The sequence below is a fragment of the Neofelis nebulosa genome, chromosome 14 (assembly GCF_028018385.1).
Source record: "Neofelis nebulosa isolate mNeoNeb1 chromosome 14, mNeoNeb1.pri, whole genome shotgun sequence".
NCBI classification, from domain to species: domain Eukaryota; kingdom Metazoa; phylum Chordata; class Mammalia; order Carnivora; family Felidae; genus Neofelis; species Neofelis nebulosa.
The window spans coordinates 61,387,553-61,403,316 of record NC_080795.1 but is presented as its reverse complement, the minus strand read 5'-3'; the positions used below and the strand labels follow the sequence as shown (position 1 = coordinate 61,403,316).

The following is a 15,764-nucleotide window of genomic DNA, read 5'->3' as shown; positions in this document are numbered from 1 at the left end:
TTACTTCTCAGAGTTGATGTGTAGCATTTGAGTATAAATTTTTTTAGGACCTTCAGCATTTAGTAATGCAGTCATTTCTTAACTCATGATAGAAATGGAACTCTTCTAGAGTAACATAAACATATCTAAAGCAATATTGTACTCTCTGACCTTGTGTCTGACATGTAGTTGATCAATAAATACTAGTAAAATGAGTTGGAAAATAAATTGTATGAGTTAAAAATTAATAAAATGAAGTCTCAGGGTAGGAGATTAGTTATATTCTTCAAACTCTGTATATTGAAGTGTCTCTACTATTGTGCAAATGTTTGTACTTAAGTAAAACATTCTCCATCATTGGGGTATAAATGCTAAATTCCAGAGTGTTTAAAAGCTATGAAAATAATAATTATAATAGAGGAGGAGAAAACAGAGGGGAAGAAGAAAGGAGGAAGGGAAAGAAAAGAAGGAGTAAAAGGAGGGGAAGGAGGAAGAGGAGGAGAAGAGGAGGAGGAGATGTCTTCATCAACTGCATTTGATCACAGTGCCTCCCTCAGAATTTTCCCTTTAGTCAACATTAAAGATGACCTAATCTAAGATCTTAAAAAATCTTCTTTATGTCTTTATATTTATAAAGGATTAGAGATTGAATAGAAAGAGAATCTGCTTCTTGTTTATGAATTCAGAGCTCATGGAGCCAAGGAAATCTGAACTGTCCTTTCCCCATCCAAATTCATACAAGGTGCTGAACTCTATGAGAAAGTGGAAACTAGAAAAATCTGTCTAGGCCATTAATTATTCATAGAAAGTATTTCTCTAAAGAAATATCAACATAGGGTACTCATATTTTTTTACTATAGGCTTCTTTCATGTCAAAGACAAATGTGGAGTGGAGAATGGGACAGTAACAGAAATTACTGTTCATCATTTTCCTGTACATGCCAGATAAAATCCACTCTTCATCTCTGAAAAAATAAAAGAGAGGATGGAAAAGAAGCAGGGCATTAGCTTCTTAAGTGCCTACAGATTCCCATTTGAAGAATGCTGTTCAACTTTGAACAAGATCCCAAAGTCACATCTGATCCTGATTCTTTTGTACAAGCTAACTCACCGTGGTTTATAATCTCTTCAGTACGGCTGGTGCCCTTTCTTCTTCTGTAATACCCCCAAAACCTTCTAAACTCTACGATCTAGGAAAATAACACTTGAAGGGACCATTGGACTGTGTACAACAACCACATGGTTTCAATGGCTTCAAATAGGATAATTATGTTTTTAGCAAATGGGTATCCCTTTGAAGAAAGGAAATATAGGGCAATTATACTGAAACATTGTCTCCTAGGGCTTGATTGACATACATGAAAGGAGTGCAATTCAGCTCGACATCTCTCATCGCTTCCTGGCCTTTATGGGTGAAGAAGCACAAGTATGTTTGTTTTTTACAACTGTCAAGGGCTACTACTGTCCCTGACCACCATCTTTTTCCCCACTGGAGTTTCATACCAATGACCAAGATGATTTCAACAGTGCCCACGATTCTTAGATCATCTTCCATCTCCCTTAGACCAATCTGTTTCCTCAATGGGTTCTATCCTCCAATAAAAGATTGAGAGTGGAAGAATATATTCTCATTACAGCCTTGACTGGTGTTATGAGAAATATTTTATGCCATGATTTTAGTGACAAAAAGATGATGACTTAACCAAACTCTCTCATTTTCCTGATTTTGTTTTAAACAACATACATTAACATTTTAAAATAGAATTCAAACAGGTGCCCAATAACAGAATGACAAACGTTAAGTGTGAAATCTGAAAGTTAAGAAACTGAGCTACATATGGTCACCTTTTCTTTTTTTTTAAAATATCCGCCTGTGCTGGACTGTTAAGTGGTTTTATCACTGTCACATCAAGCAGGACTTGTAAAACTTGGGATGTGGGTATTCAAAGACATTTGCTTGGTGCCTTTAATGATTTCTCTAATTAGTCATTTAAACAGATTGCCCTGTGATCCAAAACAGGGAATTCAGGGAGATGAGCTGAGAAAATCATTTCCTGAAGGTACTTTAAACCTAATGGCAGAAAATGAGGCTTGTCTCTGTGTAGGATTCTCTGGCTCATAGTTCATGGGGTGGAGCTATAGCTAGAGAGCCGTGTTCTCCAAGAATCTATAAAATGCACATACCAGGTGTTTTTTTGGGACACCTGAGTGCTAAAGGTCTTTGTTGGCTCTGCCAAACTTAACAGGTAAGGAAATAGTGCCTACATGCTAATGACAATTTAGAAACCAAAAGGAGGAAATACACATGGTTAGAGCCAAGTTGCGGCTGGGAGAGAAAAAGAAACCAAGGAAGGGATATATCTCAGGAGCAGGGGAAGAGGGCTGGGAGATCTGTGACTCTGCCTTCTTGAACTGGACAGCTGTATTTTATTAATAAATGTACTTTGAGTGACTAATTAGGCATTTACTTTAAAGATAAAAGTAGAAGTTTTCAGAGTGTGTCAGAAAGGGACTTATTTTAATGACTCCATGCCTCCCTCACTAGGCAATGCTCTCAGTAGACACCTTTATCTCAGCAAGCATCAATTGCTCCATGAGAGAAAGGGCTGTTCAATTCTCACCAATAATTCTGCCACTCTCTTGTGGGAGTTGTGTTGAAGATTCAAAGCCTTTTAAAAGCCAGGATGATATAAATCTGTGTTCATGCACACATTCATATGCACTCCCTTTGTAAATAAGAATAAATAGAAGTTAGTATTTACTGAGTGTTAGCCACATGCTATGCACAAGTCCAATGTCTTTAAGTGTCCTAACTTATTAAATTCTCACACATCTGAATAGCGAGCTTTTACCGATCAGCAAACAGAGGGACAGAGCATTTAAGTAACCAGCTTGAAGCCACAGAGCTAATAATGGGAAGAGCTAGGATTCAAATTCAGGCAATCTAACTACAAACACGATGTTCAAAGTGCAAACATTCTCTCCTTCATGTCCTTCGACATTCCCATTTCCCATCTGTAACCAAACATATGGAACACATCAATTTCTTTTATGGGCCCTAACATCACCATAGAGTCCTAGATAAATCTTGACTGGATGTTGGATGACAGAGAAGCATATTAAAGATGTGGAGGGTGGCGGTGAAGTTGGCCTGAAGAATAAAGCGTCTTGCTTTGAATGACTTGAAAGATGTTTTGACAGGCAGAGAGAATGCAATGGCATAAAGTAAAGAATTCCATTACACTATTCCAGTAATGTCAGTGGCCTAGAGTTCATGATCCTGAACTGCAGGGAAGAGACAAAGGGGGAAGCAGACTTTCAAAACTGACACATGGCGCATAAAGTCCCTTGGTGTCATCTGCCCTTTCATCTTCAAATCCTTAAAATCCCCATTGCAGATTGTCTTGCACTTTATCCCCAAAACATCTACCATCCAGAGTTTTCAATCTAGCCAACAAAAGAAGTAGAATTTCAGGGAGACAGAAGAAATGGCTAGGAGCCATGGGGCAATTCCTTTGGTTGACATACAAATCCCCCTACCTTATGATTACCTGGCATTCAGTGTGTTTCTGACATAAAAGATAAATGAGATTTTGAAAAGAAAGCAGAGTGAACAATTACACCAGAATTTGTGTGTTTGCCAAGTCTTAAGGGCTCTGTCCTACACAAAATATAGAAAAGCAAAACCATTCAATGGTCTTTGAGACAGGAGATATGATTTGGCATGAACTATCCCTCGAATTTGGAGAGCCAGCTGAGGCAGGAGACATTAGGAACCTTAGTGGCTCTAATTCTGGTTGCCTAAACGTGCTCACTGAGGTGGGGGACAAGTCTATTTGTCTCCACTGAGCAGGGCGAGCTGTCAGCAGAATGCTAAGTAGCTATTTCAGCAGTGCTGATTGATTTGCAGAGATAGCACAGATGTGACCTCCTCAGTCAAAGTCAATGTTTTCTTGGCCCTCAAATTTCCAGCAAAATACAAATGTAAATGAAAAATAATGACAAGACCCACGAACGACCCCAGAGTCATTGTCTCGACAATTATTTAATGCCTGTTAGGTTTCCAGCACCCTGCTAGATGCTGACAGTGACATAAAAATCATCAGAGACATAACTCTTGTTCTCTACAATATTAATAATGGTAAAGTGGTAAAAAGTATATAGTTTTAAAATCAGAGCTGAAAGTTTCCTTTGCCACATATATTCTGCTTTTCAAATTAAAAACTATGCCTTCCATACAGTCTTCCCTTTGTCTACAATGCCCTTTTCTTCATCTGTCTACAGAAACTCCAGATCTATTCAAAGTCCAACATGACTGTCACCTCAATGACATGAAGCCTCAACAGCCATGCCCACACAGCAATGCCCATCACTTTTTCTGTGCCCCATCCATGTGTTTGCAATTCAAGATATTATTGTAGGTTTCCCGGTTATGTGTCTGAATTCCCATACTCAGTGACTTCTTTTGATTGAAGTTCTTCTAGACCCTGGCTGTTCTTTAAAACATCTCTGGGTATGTTAAAAAAAAAAAAAAAAGTACAGAAGTTTAAGTTCCAAATCAGATCCATTGATTCAGGATTTCCAGGATGTGGGCCTGAACATCTTTATTTTATTTTACTCTCTACAAGTGATGCTGAGTTACAATCAGGGCTAGAAGCATGGTATTATACAATCAATGACTCAGAATGAGAGAATTTTGCCTTGCCAGCCGGCCTTGTCATTCTCTCCTGCTTCATGTCCTCAATGTTTTTTTTAACTCACCCCTCACTTATTACCCTCCAGCCACAATGGCCATCTTCATTTCCTCCCACACACCAAGTACTTTCTTCATGGTATCCATTCATGCTCTTGCTTCATCTAGAATGTTCTTACAATTCGTTTGGCTACCACCTACTGTTCAGGTCTCAACTCGGGTGCTGTTTCTTCAGAGAGGCTCCCCATCGACCTCCACCAACCTAAATCAGCCTCTCTCCTTTCATCATTTGCCACTATTTGTAGTACATTTTGGTGTTTATTGGTGGAATGCCTGTCTTCCCAACAAAAGGGGAGGAGCTCCATGAACACAAAGGCCATACTGACATAGTTCACCAATGCTTAGCTCATAACCTGTATTGAAAGATTATCTATTGTTTTAAAGTTTATTTATTTATTTTTGAGAGAGAGAGAAGGAGGAGCAGAGAGAAAGGGAGAGAGAATCCCAAGCAGGCTCCAGTATGTCAGCTCGGAGCCCGACCCAGGGCTCCATCTCATGAACCGTAAGATCATGATCTGAACCAAGATCAAGAGTCAGATGTTTAACTGACTGAGCCACCCAGGTGCTCTGAAAAATTGTTTTTAAATGAATGAATAATGATATCGGTTAAATTACTTAACTTCTGTGAGCCTATGTCCTTGTCTATATAACGATGGTATTAATTGCAACTTTCCAAAGTTGTCACTCAAATGAAATGAGGTGACACATCTGAAAAGCCTAGTACAATACCTGGAAAATAGTTGGTATTCCATAAATATTATTTAAGACCTGGGAGTTCTTAATTATTTGACTAAATTATTTTCCATATGATCTGGAATAAGAACTCTGATGCTCTGTGCCTCCTTGTTTTGTTATTAGGTCACACCAAGTGAAAACACTCAAAAAGCAGCAATTTCATAATTTTTCATTTGTCCAGAGCTTTTACACAGAGAAGCAAAATACCATTCAATAGTTTTAGACATGTTAAAACATGATTTGTGAGAAGGAAAGAGGACATTTCTACCCCATTTAGGGAATGGTGATGCTGATAGGGAGTAAAAAGAAACTGCTCCAAATCCTATTATAAACTGGCCAGAGAGTCAAGTTCTAGTGGGGTGTTAAGCTTCCAGCATCTCTTTTAACTTAAGCTCTTCCTAGTTTGCTTTTTTCTCCCATTTGAGGAGAATTTTGTGACTTTTCCTGGGCACTGATTCCTAATAAGACTTTCCCAAGTTCAATTTTACCCACTCATCCTCAGGATACATCACTGAAGGGAGATGAACTTTTTATTGCCTATGGTTACAAACAGCTGTTACTTCAGCCCCAGTCAGGAATAGTCCATACACACATTCCTATGATTGAACACAGCTACTGATGAGTTATAATCCAATTGATCAATGAATCTATATGCATCTTCATTCATGGTGGATGGAGCTAAATAAAGAAGAATAAAATGTGCACTGTACTGTATCATGAATTTCTCAAACTTCTTCCTTTGGTTCTTTATTTCTTATATTCTAGAAACTGCAGAGCAGTGTGTAGTAGGCCGTTGAACTCTGGAAGTTGACATTGTGACTGAACTAGTCCCGGGGTTCTTCACAGAAAAAACAGTCAGGGTCCTGGTCAGCTGGAGATTCCATCTGAATGGTGAGTGAGTGCACAGTAAAGCTATTGTTGAGGACTTTTACAATATCTCTTCGAACAACCTGGCTGTCCCGGCTGGCTGCTGTTGAGAAAGAACCACAGTGAGAGGGGCACTGATTGCACACACATGGGTGACGGCTAAACTTCCAGCCTCAAGCACTTTGTCTTTAACCTGGTGGGGAGGGCCATAGCCGGAGCACTCAGGGGAAGCACTCTGGCTCTGATAATCAGCTATATCCACACAGACAAGACAGGGGGAAATTCTAGTGCAACAAAGTACCCATCACTATGGAAACTCTTCCTGCCCACAGTTCTCTGTTGGGTCTGGCCCTCCTAGAACCTGACCATGGAAGGGGAGATAAGGCCTGAAAAAAGCCAAGACAAAGCTCTGATTTTTTATATAGCCCTTCCCACCAGTCCCCAGAGATCTTTGCGTTGAAGATCTTGTATCTAATCAGCATTTATACCAAGACTAGTGATAGGAACAGGGAAGCATTTAGAGCTCCCTACAGACTCTTCTTTGAGCAGGAACCTCACTGCCATCTTCTCTCTTGTCCCAAAAGATATCAGGAAGCTGTAAGATTCCCTCCATAGTAACCTGATTGTTTACTAGATTCTTCCATCTGAAGTGAAATATTGGTGTAGTAGATGCTATAAATTACCTGTAGCCACATCTGAGCCTCTCAGCAAAGCCGAGGATATCGGAGAAAGCATAGTCCTCAAATGCCTGTCGCCAGTGATCCTGTACCTTGCCTCTAAGTAACTTCTTGAATTATTTTTTTAGCAGCCTAACATATCATTTGGCCTGAGCTGTCTCCTGAAGCAGTGAGAGGCTTCCCCTCCCCCACTGCCTATCTCCCCAGCTCTAGGACACATGGTGCACAAATCACATTCTAGTTGAGAAAGCACTTTTTTAGAATAAACCCCAAATCCTAAGAATTATCTCACATGGTTACAGAATTTCTAACCATCCAGTGAGGGAATCACCATTAATTCCTACTAGCACATCTTTTAACCTGTTAGAATCTTAAGTATGGGACCTAGGTCTCCTTCATTTTTTTAATCTTCTGTAATAGGCAGAGCATCTCAGACACACGAAATAATTCAATGAAGTTTATTGTTGAGCTCATCCCATTATTTAATTCATCGGGCACCAAGTCAAACAGGTGAGATCTAATTTTCCGAGTTGAAGACCTTGAACTTTGGGTGGCATTTTAGCCATTCATTCTACCCACTACCCTCTGCAGTCTGCCTCAAGGGATGTCCTCAGTATCACTGTTGCCATGATAACATTGACAAGGGCTTTTTTCAAAGGGCTTTGGTAATAGGAAACACTCCACGGTTGTTTTGACAGGCAACAGACACGAAGGGCAGCTGTACAGAAAGGAGGGAAATTGAGTTTACAGGGCAAGGACTGAATTTTAGCAGGGTGTTTACAAAACTCACTGACCTGCAGCAACATGAGCCGAGAGAATCACTTGGTTCATTGCTAGAGACCAGATGTGCAAGCTGTGCACAGACACCACTCCATCCACCGCTAAGATGAGCTCTTTCACATCATCGTAGTTCAGGTTCTTTGGCACACCTGACAAGGGGAAAGGGAGGGAGGCTCTTTGTTATTTAACTAAATACAGCTAATTAACATGGCTAAGTGGGGCTGCAAAATTTTCCCCAGGATTATCAACTTGTCTTCCGCTTTTCTGGTTTCTTACTTCAGATGTTTACAAATTAAATTCACCTGACTCTTTCAAAGGGTTCAACATGAAAGACTTTATTATGCAATAACCAACAATAGTAATCATTCTTGGTTTTCAGAGTGTGTTATTAAACCAACTGAGCTTTTTCCAGTTATCTTTGCATACGCTCTAAAAAGCAAAATGAGGGAACGTGGGATTTGGAATCAAATAATTCCTGGTTAGCACTCTGACCACAACTACCATGAATTTACCCAAATCATGGAACTTCTCTGATCCTCAGCACATCTGTAGTAAAAGAGGGGTGATAAGAGCAATATGTACACTAAATTCTTTGAGGAGAAAATGGGAAAATATCTGTTCTTTGTATACTGCAATGCTACATAATAGTAGTTATCTGACAGGTCACTAACTAAACTGAGTTAATAGATGATCCTAACATTGTAATACCATCTATTTATAGAATTCTCATTTATTTAGGTACATTAGTCAGGGTTTACTGTCTGGGTCATATAAGATCAAAGTTTGACACCATCCTTGCTTCTAAAGGAATAGTATGGGGCACACAGGGAGGGAGGGACCCTGGCAGCCAATCAGCTATTCTTTTGGACTAAAGGAACTGGGGTTTCTCTAGCTTGAAGAAGTGAAGGCTAAGGGAAGAAGGATCACTTTCTTCAAACATCACAAGGACTGTCATTTGGAAGATGAGAGGATATGGAAGTGTTAAGGGTCCTAGCCTTGCCTAGAGAGAGGGCAAGTTAATGGGTGGTTAGGATTGGAAAACACATCAGTTTAACATAAGTTGTTTTTTTTTAATCAACTCAACCAGCATAACGATGATAAAGCTATTTTTTTTAAATCAACTCAACCAGAATGACAATGATAAGGCTATTTGATGCAATAACTAAATCCCTGCCAACTAACCCAAAGAGGATGAAAAGATTATTAAGGATGACCACCTTTCAGCTTCTACTTCAATCATATAGACACAATACAAACACCTGGTGTGTTTGTTATATATATATATATATATATATATATAATAACACACACACACACACACATATATATATATATATACATACATATATATATTCATTCCAGTCCCCCTAAAGAAAATTTCTATGGATGAGCTCTGAAATCGACACACTTTCGATATGGTTGATATGGCTCTCCAACTTGAATGTACATTAGTATCATCAGAGGAGATTTTAGAAATCCTGATCACCAGATTACACCCAAGACCAATTAATGAGACCCTCTGGGGATAAGATGAAGCATCAGTATTTTTATAGCTCATTCGGTGATTCTAACATACAACCAAGGTTGAGAACCATTGCACTAACATTAAGAGCCACTGGGCAGCTGTGCCTTGCAGTAGTTCTCAAGCTTGGCTGCATGTTAAAAAACACAAAACCGGTCCCTACCCCAGTCGATTAAATTGGAATCTCTGGGTATGGGGGGCCTAGGCACAAGTATTTTTAAAACGCTTCCCAAATGATTATAATGAGCAGCTAGTCAAGAATAACTTTAAATTTTTGTTAATGTTTATTAATTTTTGAGAGACAGAGTGCAAGCAGGAGAGGGGCAGAGAGGAGACACAGAATCCGAAGCAGGCTCCAGGCTCTGAACTGTTAGCACAGAGCCTGAAGCGGGGCTTGAACTCACAAGCCATGAAAGCATGACCTGAGCTGAAGTCGGACAGTTAACCCACTGAGCCACCCAGGTGCCCCAAGAATAACTTTAAAGGACTAAAGGAATAGGGAATCCTTAACCCTCTTTTTTCAGGATTTAAGAACCTTGCTCATGGAGACTTCCTCCTTGAGGCTAATATTAAAATTCTGTACAGTTTGAGTTTAGTTTAATCCCACTTCATATTGTTTCTTGGGGTAACAAAGAGCTGGTCAACATGTTCTTTTACTCTGTGAACTCAGGCATTAGAAACAAATTGAAAGAGTTCTCAGAGTAGCCATAGAATGGATTCGTGGGTGGCATTGTTATATTGTAACATTGTTATATTATAATGATAATAACACACCTTTATTGAGAAACTGCCATATGTCAAGGTTTGTGCTAAGTACTGTATTCATAGTGATTATCTTACTTAGTAGTTCTAAGAACTTTAAGAGCTAATTATCAATGTTACAATTCCTATTTCACTGGGGAGAGGAAATTGGGAATCAGAGAGGTTAAGAAGCATTGCTTAGGATATATAGATAAGGGAGATGTCAGATTCTAAAGACCAGGCTCTCAGTGTGAAATGTTGCGCAAATAGTAGACTCTAAGTATCCCAACCCAAAGCTGACTAATAGGCCTAATGTGTCACCTCTGAGGAGTTTCATTTGACCCTTTGAAGACCTATTGTCATTCATCTAGGACCCTTGAGATGAAATCGCACTATTCCACTACCCCCTTCTCTCTTGCCTCTGTTATCTCTTTACTTTTATGGAGAACACAAGTCCACTGTTACTTATTTTACTCTGTAAAATAATATCAACAAACAAGAAGATATGTTCCCACTGGCTTCAGTGCTTCATCATATACTAGAAACTTTTTTTCCTGAGGGAGAGCCTGCAAAATATCAATGCATCCAGGAAAATAGCTAATTAGTATTTAAAAAATAATTACCCAAGTTAATAAATATATGCAAAATCACTGAATATCTCTCATAATGAAAGAATTGCATATGGAATCAATAAGATATAGTATTTCACCTATCATATTAGAAAAGAATCAACATTTTGATGATACTCAGTGATGGTGAGGATGTGTGGAAATGTCAAATCCTATTGGTGGGAAAGAAATTGATATGGCATTTTTGGTAGAAATGGCAACATCTATCAAATTTTTAAATGCACATCACTTTTGAAATAGCAAAGCCACTTCTAGGAGTTATGCCACAGACATACAAGCAATATATATATATATATATGTATATATATATATATATATATATATATATATATATATGCACATGGTAATTACACCATAATTTGTAATATCATCAATAAGCAAGTACATGCATACAGTGTAATACTTTGTACCATGAAAAGGAATAGGGTGTATCTCTATATATGCTCATATGGAAAGACCTCCAAGTGAAGAAAGCAAGGTGCAGAGCAAAATTATGTATCAATGCAAAATTCTGTTTGTATAAAAAAAGACGTGTGTGTGTGTGTGTGTGTGTGTGTGTGTGTGTGTGAATGCACAGATATTTTGGGATGACTTATCAGTAGGTATTACCTCTGAAGAATGGGACTGAAAATTCAAAGGTAAAAAAATGGAAAGACTTTTTATAATTTTATTCCTTTCTATATTTTTATAAAACTTTATTAAGTACAAGTATTATTGTATGCTAATGTAATTTGAAAACCCAGTTTAAAAAATGGGGCGCCTGGGTGGCTCATTTGGTTAAGGTCTGACTTCTGCTCAGGTCATGATCTCACGGTTCATGGGTTCCAGCCCTGCGTCGGGCTCTGTGCTGACAGCTCAGAGCCTGGAGCCTGTTTCGGATTCTGTGTCTCCCTCTCTCTCTGACCCTCCCCCGTTCATGCTTTGTCTCTCTCTGTCTCAAAAATAAATAAACATTAAAATTGAAAAAAAGCATCTTCCAGGTAGGAGTTACCTGCCAGCTTCAATAATTAGCTACATTTTCCTGGGGCACCTGGATGGCTCAGTCAGTTAAGTGACTCTTGATTTCGGCGCAGGTCATGATCACACAATTCGTGGGTTGGAGTACTGCACTCAGAGCTCCTGAGGTCTGAGCCAGCTTCAGATCCTCTGTCTTCCGCTCTCTACCCCTCCCCCACTCGCTCTCACACTCTCTTTCAAAAATAAATGTTTACGAAGGTTGTTTAAGTTAGCTACATTTTCCTTAAATAAGAAGAGATAATCACCTGAGAAGAGCTATGCTGCGAGACAGGGATGGAAAATACTCATCTCCGATGGATACCCATTTGCCTTTTATCCACCTGTAAGTCAGCAAAGTTCCTTAATAGGAACAACAGCTGCAGCTCAGTGCTTGGCCCTCAGGAAAGGAAATGGATGCATCTGTGACTTGACAAACCAAATATTGTCACCTTCAGAGAGAGGATGTTCATTTGTTAGTGACGCTTGACTCCATCTTGTGATTCACCGTTGTCAGCATCATCCTCCTCCAACGTTTATAGTGTCCAAAGGAACAAAACTCTTAAACGTGTACTCAGCAGTGAACACTAAGGAAATGTGGGCTTTTGTGAAGGCACGTGCACTCTGAGACTCTGTCTGCCTTACGTCAAAATGTGCTGGACAAAAAAGAAAAGTTCAAGCCAATGTCTGGATATTCTTGATCATCCAACTGCTTGATATGATGCAAACCTCTAATTCTGATGGTCTTTTCTAGGTTCCATTCTTGTGCCTTTTGTGTAGTAATCCTTCAGTAGTGTGAAAAGGTCATTCTAGTGGTTCTCGAAGTGTGGTCCCTGGACGAGCAGCCTCAGCGTCTTGTTAGAAATTCAAATTCCCAGAGTGCTGATGCATAGGGGCACTTGTACCCCAATGTTTATAGCAGCACTTTCAACAATAGCCAAATGATGGGAAGAGACTGAATGTCCATCAACTGATGAATGGATAAAGAAGATGTGGTTTATATATACAATGGAATACTACTTGGCAATGAGGAAAAATGAAATCTGGCCATTTGTAGCAACGTGGATGGAACTGAAGAGTGTTATGCTAAGTGAAATAAGCCAGGCGGAGAAAGACAGATACCATGTTTTCACTCATATGTGGATCCTGAGAAACTTAACAGAAGACCAGGGGCGGGGGGAAGGGGAGAAAAAAAAGTTACAGAGAGGGAAGGTAACAAACCATAAGAGACTCTTAAATACTGAGAACAAACTGAGGGTTGATGGGGGGTGGGGGGAGGGGAAAGTGGGTGATGGGCACTGAGGAGGGCACCTGTTGGGATGAGCAGTGGGTGTTGTATGGAAACCAATTTGACAATAAATTTCATTAAAAAAAAAAAGAAAAAGAAATGCAAATTCCCAGCTGCTGCCCCAGACCCACCAGTTCAGGAACTATCAGGATGGGCCCAGAAATCTGTGTTTTAACAGACCCCAAGTGATTCTGATGCCTTGAAGTTTGAGTGCTGGCCTGGTCTAACAAGGGTTTTAGACAAGCCCTTCATAGTAGCTATAATGCTGCCTAAGAGATCGCTTATTCAATTTTTCTTAGGCCTTTTCCATATATCTAGGGAGAAATTTATATTTTCACAATATCTCCCTCAGTGCCTATCCTTATTATTTGTACATATTGTTTTTATCGTATGCCATATCATTTAATAGTTGCTGGAGGAAAAAAGAGAAGGCAATTCTTTTTGTTCCCATATGAAGAAAAATCATAATATTTGTTTTCACAAAAAATCCTTATAAATTTAGATTTTCCTTGTAATGCAAATTAACAGTGGATTTGCCTTGATGCCATTCCCTTCTGTGATTATAGGGAAGAGAAACACCGATCCTGGAAATAATAATAAAATCACTCCTACCTTCCATGAGTAAGATGGAGAAGTCCTTTAAAACAGTGATGGTGCTGGCCAAAACCAGGATGGAAAAGACGAATGTGCAGATTGGGTCAGCCATTTTATAGTCTGGCTAGAAAATATAGGGACTTAGGTTAACTGAATTCAGGCCTTCCATGCAGAAATTCTGATTTATAATAAAATGAGTAAACCTCCCTGCTTCTTTTTCTCTCTATCACCCTTTCACCTCCCTGAAACTTGACATCCAACTCAGAGGCAAGATTTCCTGAAGATTCAATCCTTCTTTTAAGCTTTAAACTATCAGTGGCTGAAGAAATTTAAAAATTAAATTTAAGACATAAAGGAGAGGGGCCTTGAGTGTTCTTTCCAAAGGCCTGATTTGACTTTTCTGTTAATAGAAGCACAGAGTATGTGATGAAAATATGCACACATTTATATAATAGTCAATGGCTTTTCAGCCTTCCTTATGATGAGAAGAAAGGGTATCACCTGCCCAGAGGTTGCACATGACCAAGGCCCAGCTGGAGCTTGGTCATGGTAGACTGGGGTTGTTTCCTTTCTTTCCCTCCTCAGGATGGCACATATTCGAGACAGGCATCTTTATTTATTTTTTTTTTTTAATTTACATCCAAGTAGTTAGCATATAGTGCAACAATGATTTCAGGAGTAGATTCCCCAAACCCATTTAGCCCATCCCCCCTCCCACAACCCCTCCAGCATCTCTCTGTTGTTCTCCATATTTAAGAGTCTCTTATGTTTTGTCCCTATCCTTGTTTTTATATTATTTTTGCTTCCCTTCCCTTATGTTCATCTTTTTTGTATCTTAAAATCCTCATATGAAGTCATATGATGTTTGTCTTTCTCTGACTAATTTTGCTTAGCATAATATCCTCTAGTTCCATCCACGTAGTTACAAATGGCAAGATTTCATTCTTTTTGATTTCCACATAATACTCCATTGTATATATATACCACAGCTTCTTTATCTATTCACCCATCAATGACATTTGGGCTCTTTCCATACTTTGGCTATTGTCGATAGTGCTGCTATAAACATTGGGGTGCATGTGCCCCTTCAAGACAGCATATCTGTATCCCTTGGATAAGTACCTAATAGTGCAGTTGCTGGACCATAGGGTAGTTCTATTTTTAATTTTTTGAGGAAACTCCATACTGTTTTCTAAAGTGGCTGCACCAGTTTGCATTCCCACCAGCAGTTCAAATAGATCCTCTTTCTCCTCATCCTTGGCAACATCTGTTGTTGCCTGAGTTGTTAATGTTAGCCATTCTGACAGGTATGAGGTGGTATCTCATTGTGCTTTTGATTTGCATTGCCCTGATGATGAATGATGTTGAGCATTTTTTCATGTGTTGGTTGACCATTTGGATGTCTTCTTTGGAGAAATGTTTGAGACAGGCATCTTTGATTAAGTCCTACGAGTATGAGCTGAGGCCTCATTCTTGCCCTGTCTCACCACTGGAGCCATTAGCTCCAGAAGAGATACGTGTCCTTCTGCCTTTGATGAAGTTTTGTCCCACAGAAAAGTCCATGCCTCATTACCTCTGAGAAACTCTCAAACTCCACTACCCAGGACAAGTGTGAATGATTTTGCCTTAAACTTAAAGCTTTCAGTGAATATTTGCTCAATTGAATTCAGATATGTCTTTATAATTTTTATTTATGTGTTTTCATTTTTTAGTAAAAATAAAGAGTCCTTGATAACTGGACAATCAAGGTGCAAACAACAGAGCTAAATGCTCTTCTTTTCCATTTCCCCCACCTACACCCCAACCCACTTCTGTTAGTTCTTGGTACAAGAAACACAGATCTATAGTAAATGTTTGTTTAGGGTCAGAGTTTCATCCAAGATCCATCTCAACTTTCCATTAACACCCTGATTTGTCGGGGGCGGGGGGAGAATTATCTTTCCCCCATTGGGGGGTGATATTGGTGGGACAGTCAGTCAGGTGCTCTTCCTCCCCAGCCAAGCAGCAGGTACAAGACCCAAGCTAGGTCTGGTAGGCTCTCTTTCCCAGAGAAAGAGAATCTCCAGCAGAATGCCAAGAAATGGAAAAAAATTGGTTGACTCGCAGTCATTTCTGCACTGGTACCTGGGACAGAATTTGGATAGTTTCTGAAATCTAAGATACCTAATGTCCTTATTTCTACCTTGATTTCTATCCACGAGTACAT

General features: G+C 39.4%; 1 protein-coding gene across 1 annotated transcript in view; it reads right to left on the bottom strand.

The window, feature by feature from the left end:
- Nucleotides 1–4,557: 4,557 nt before the first annotated feature.
- The window catches only part of SLC30A8 (solute carrier family 30 member 8), a 45,766-nt gene continuing 34,559 nt past the window's right edge, over nucleotides 4,558–15,764 (bottom strand). The window contains exons 6-8 of the mRNA XM_058698889.1: nucleotides 13,577–13,682; nucleotides 7,806–7,940; nucleotides 4,558–6,437 (exon numbers count right to left, since the gene is read on the bottom strand). Of these exons, the coding sequence (XP_058554872.1) occupies nucleotides 6,292–6,437; nucleotides 7,806–7,940; nucleotides 13,577–13,682 (387 nt within the window). The 3' untranslated portion in view covers nucleotides 4,558–6,291. The remainder of the gene's footprint in view (nucleotides 6,438–7,805; nucleotides 7,941–13,576; nucleotides 13,683–15,764) is intronic.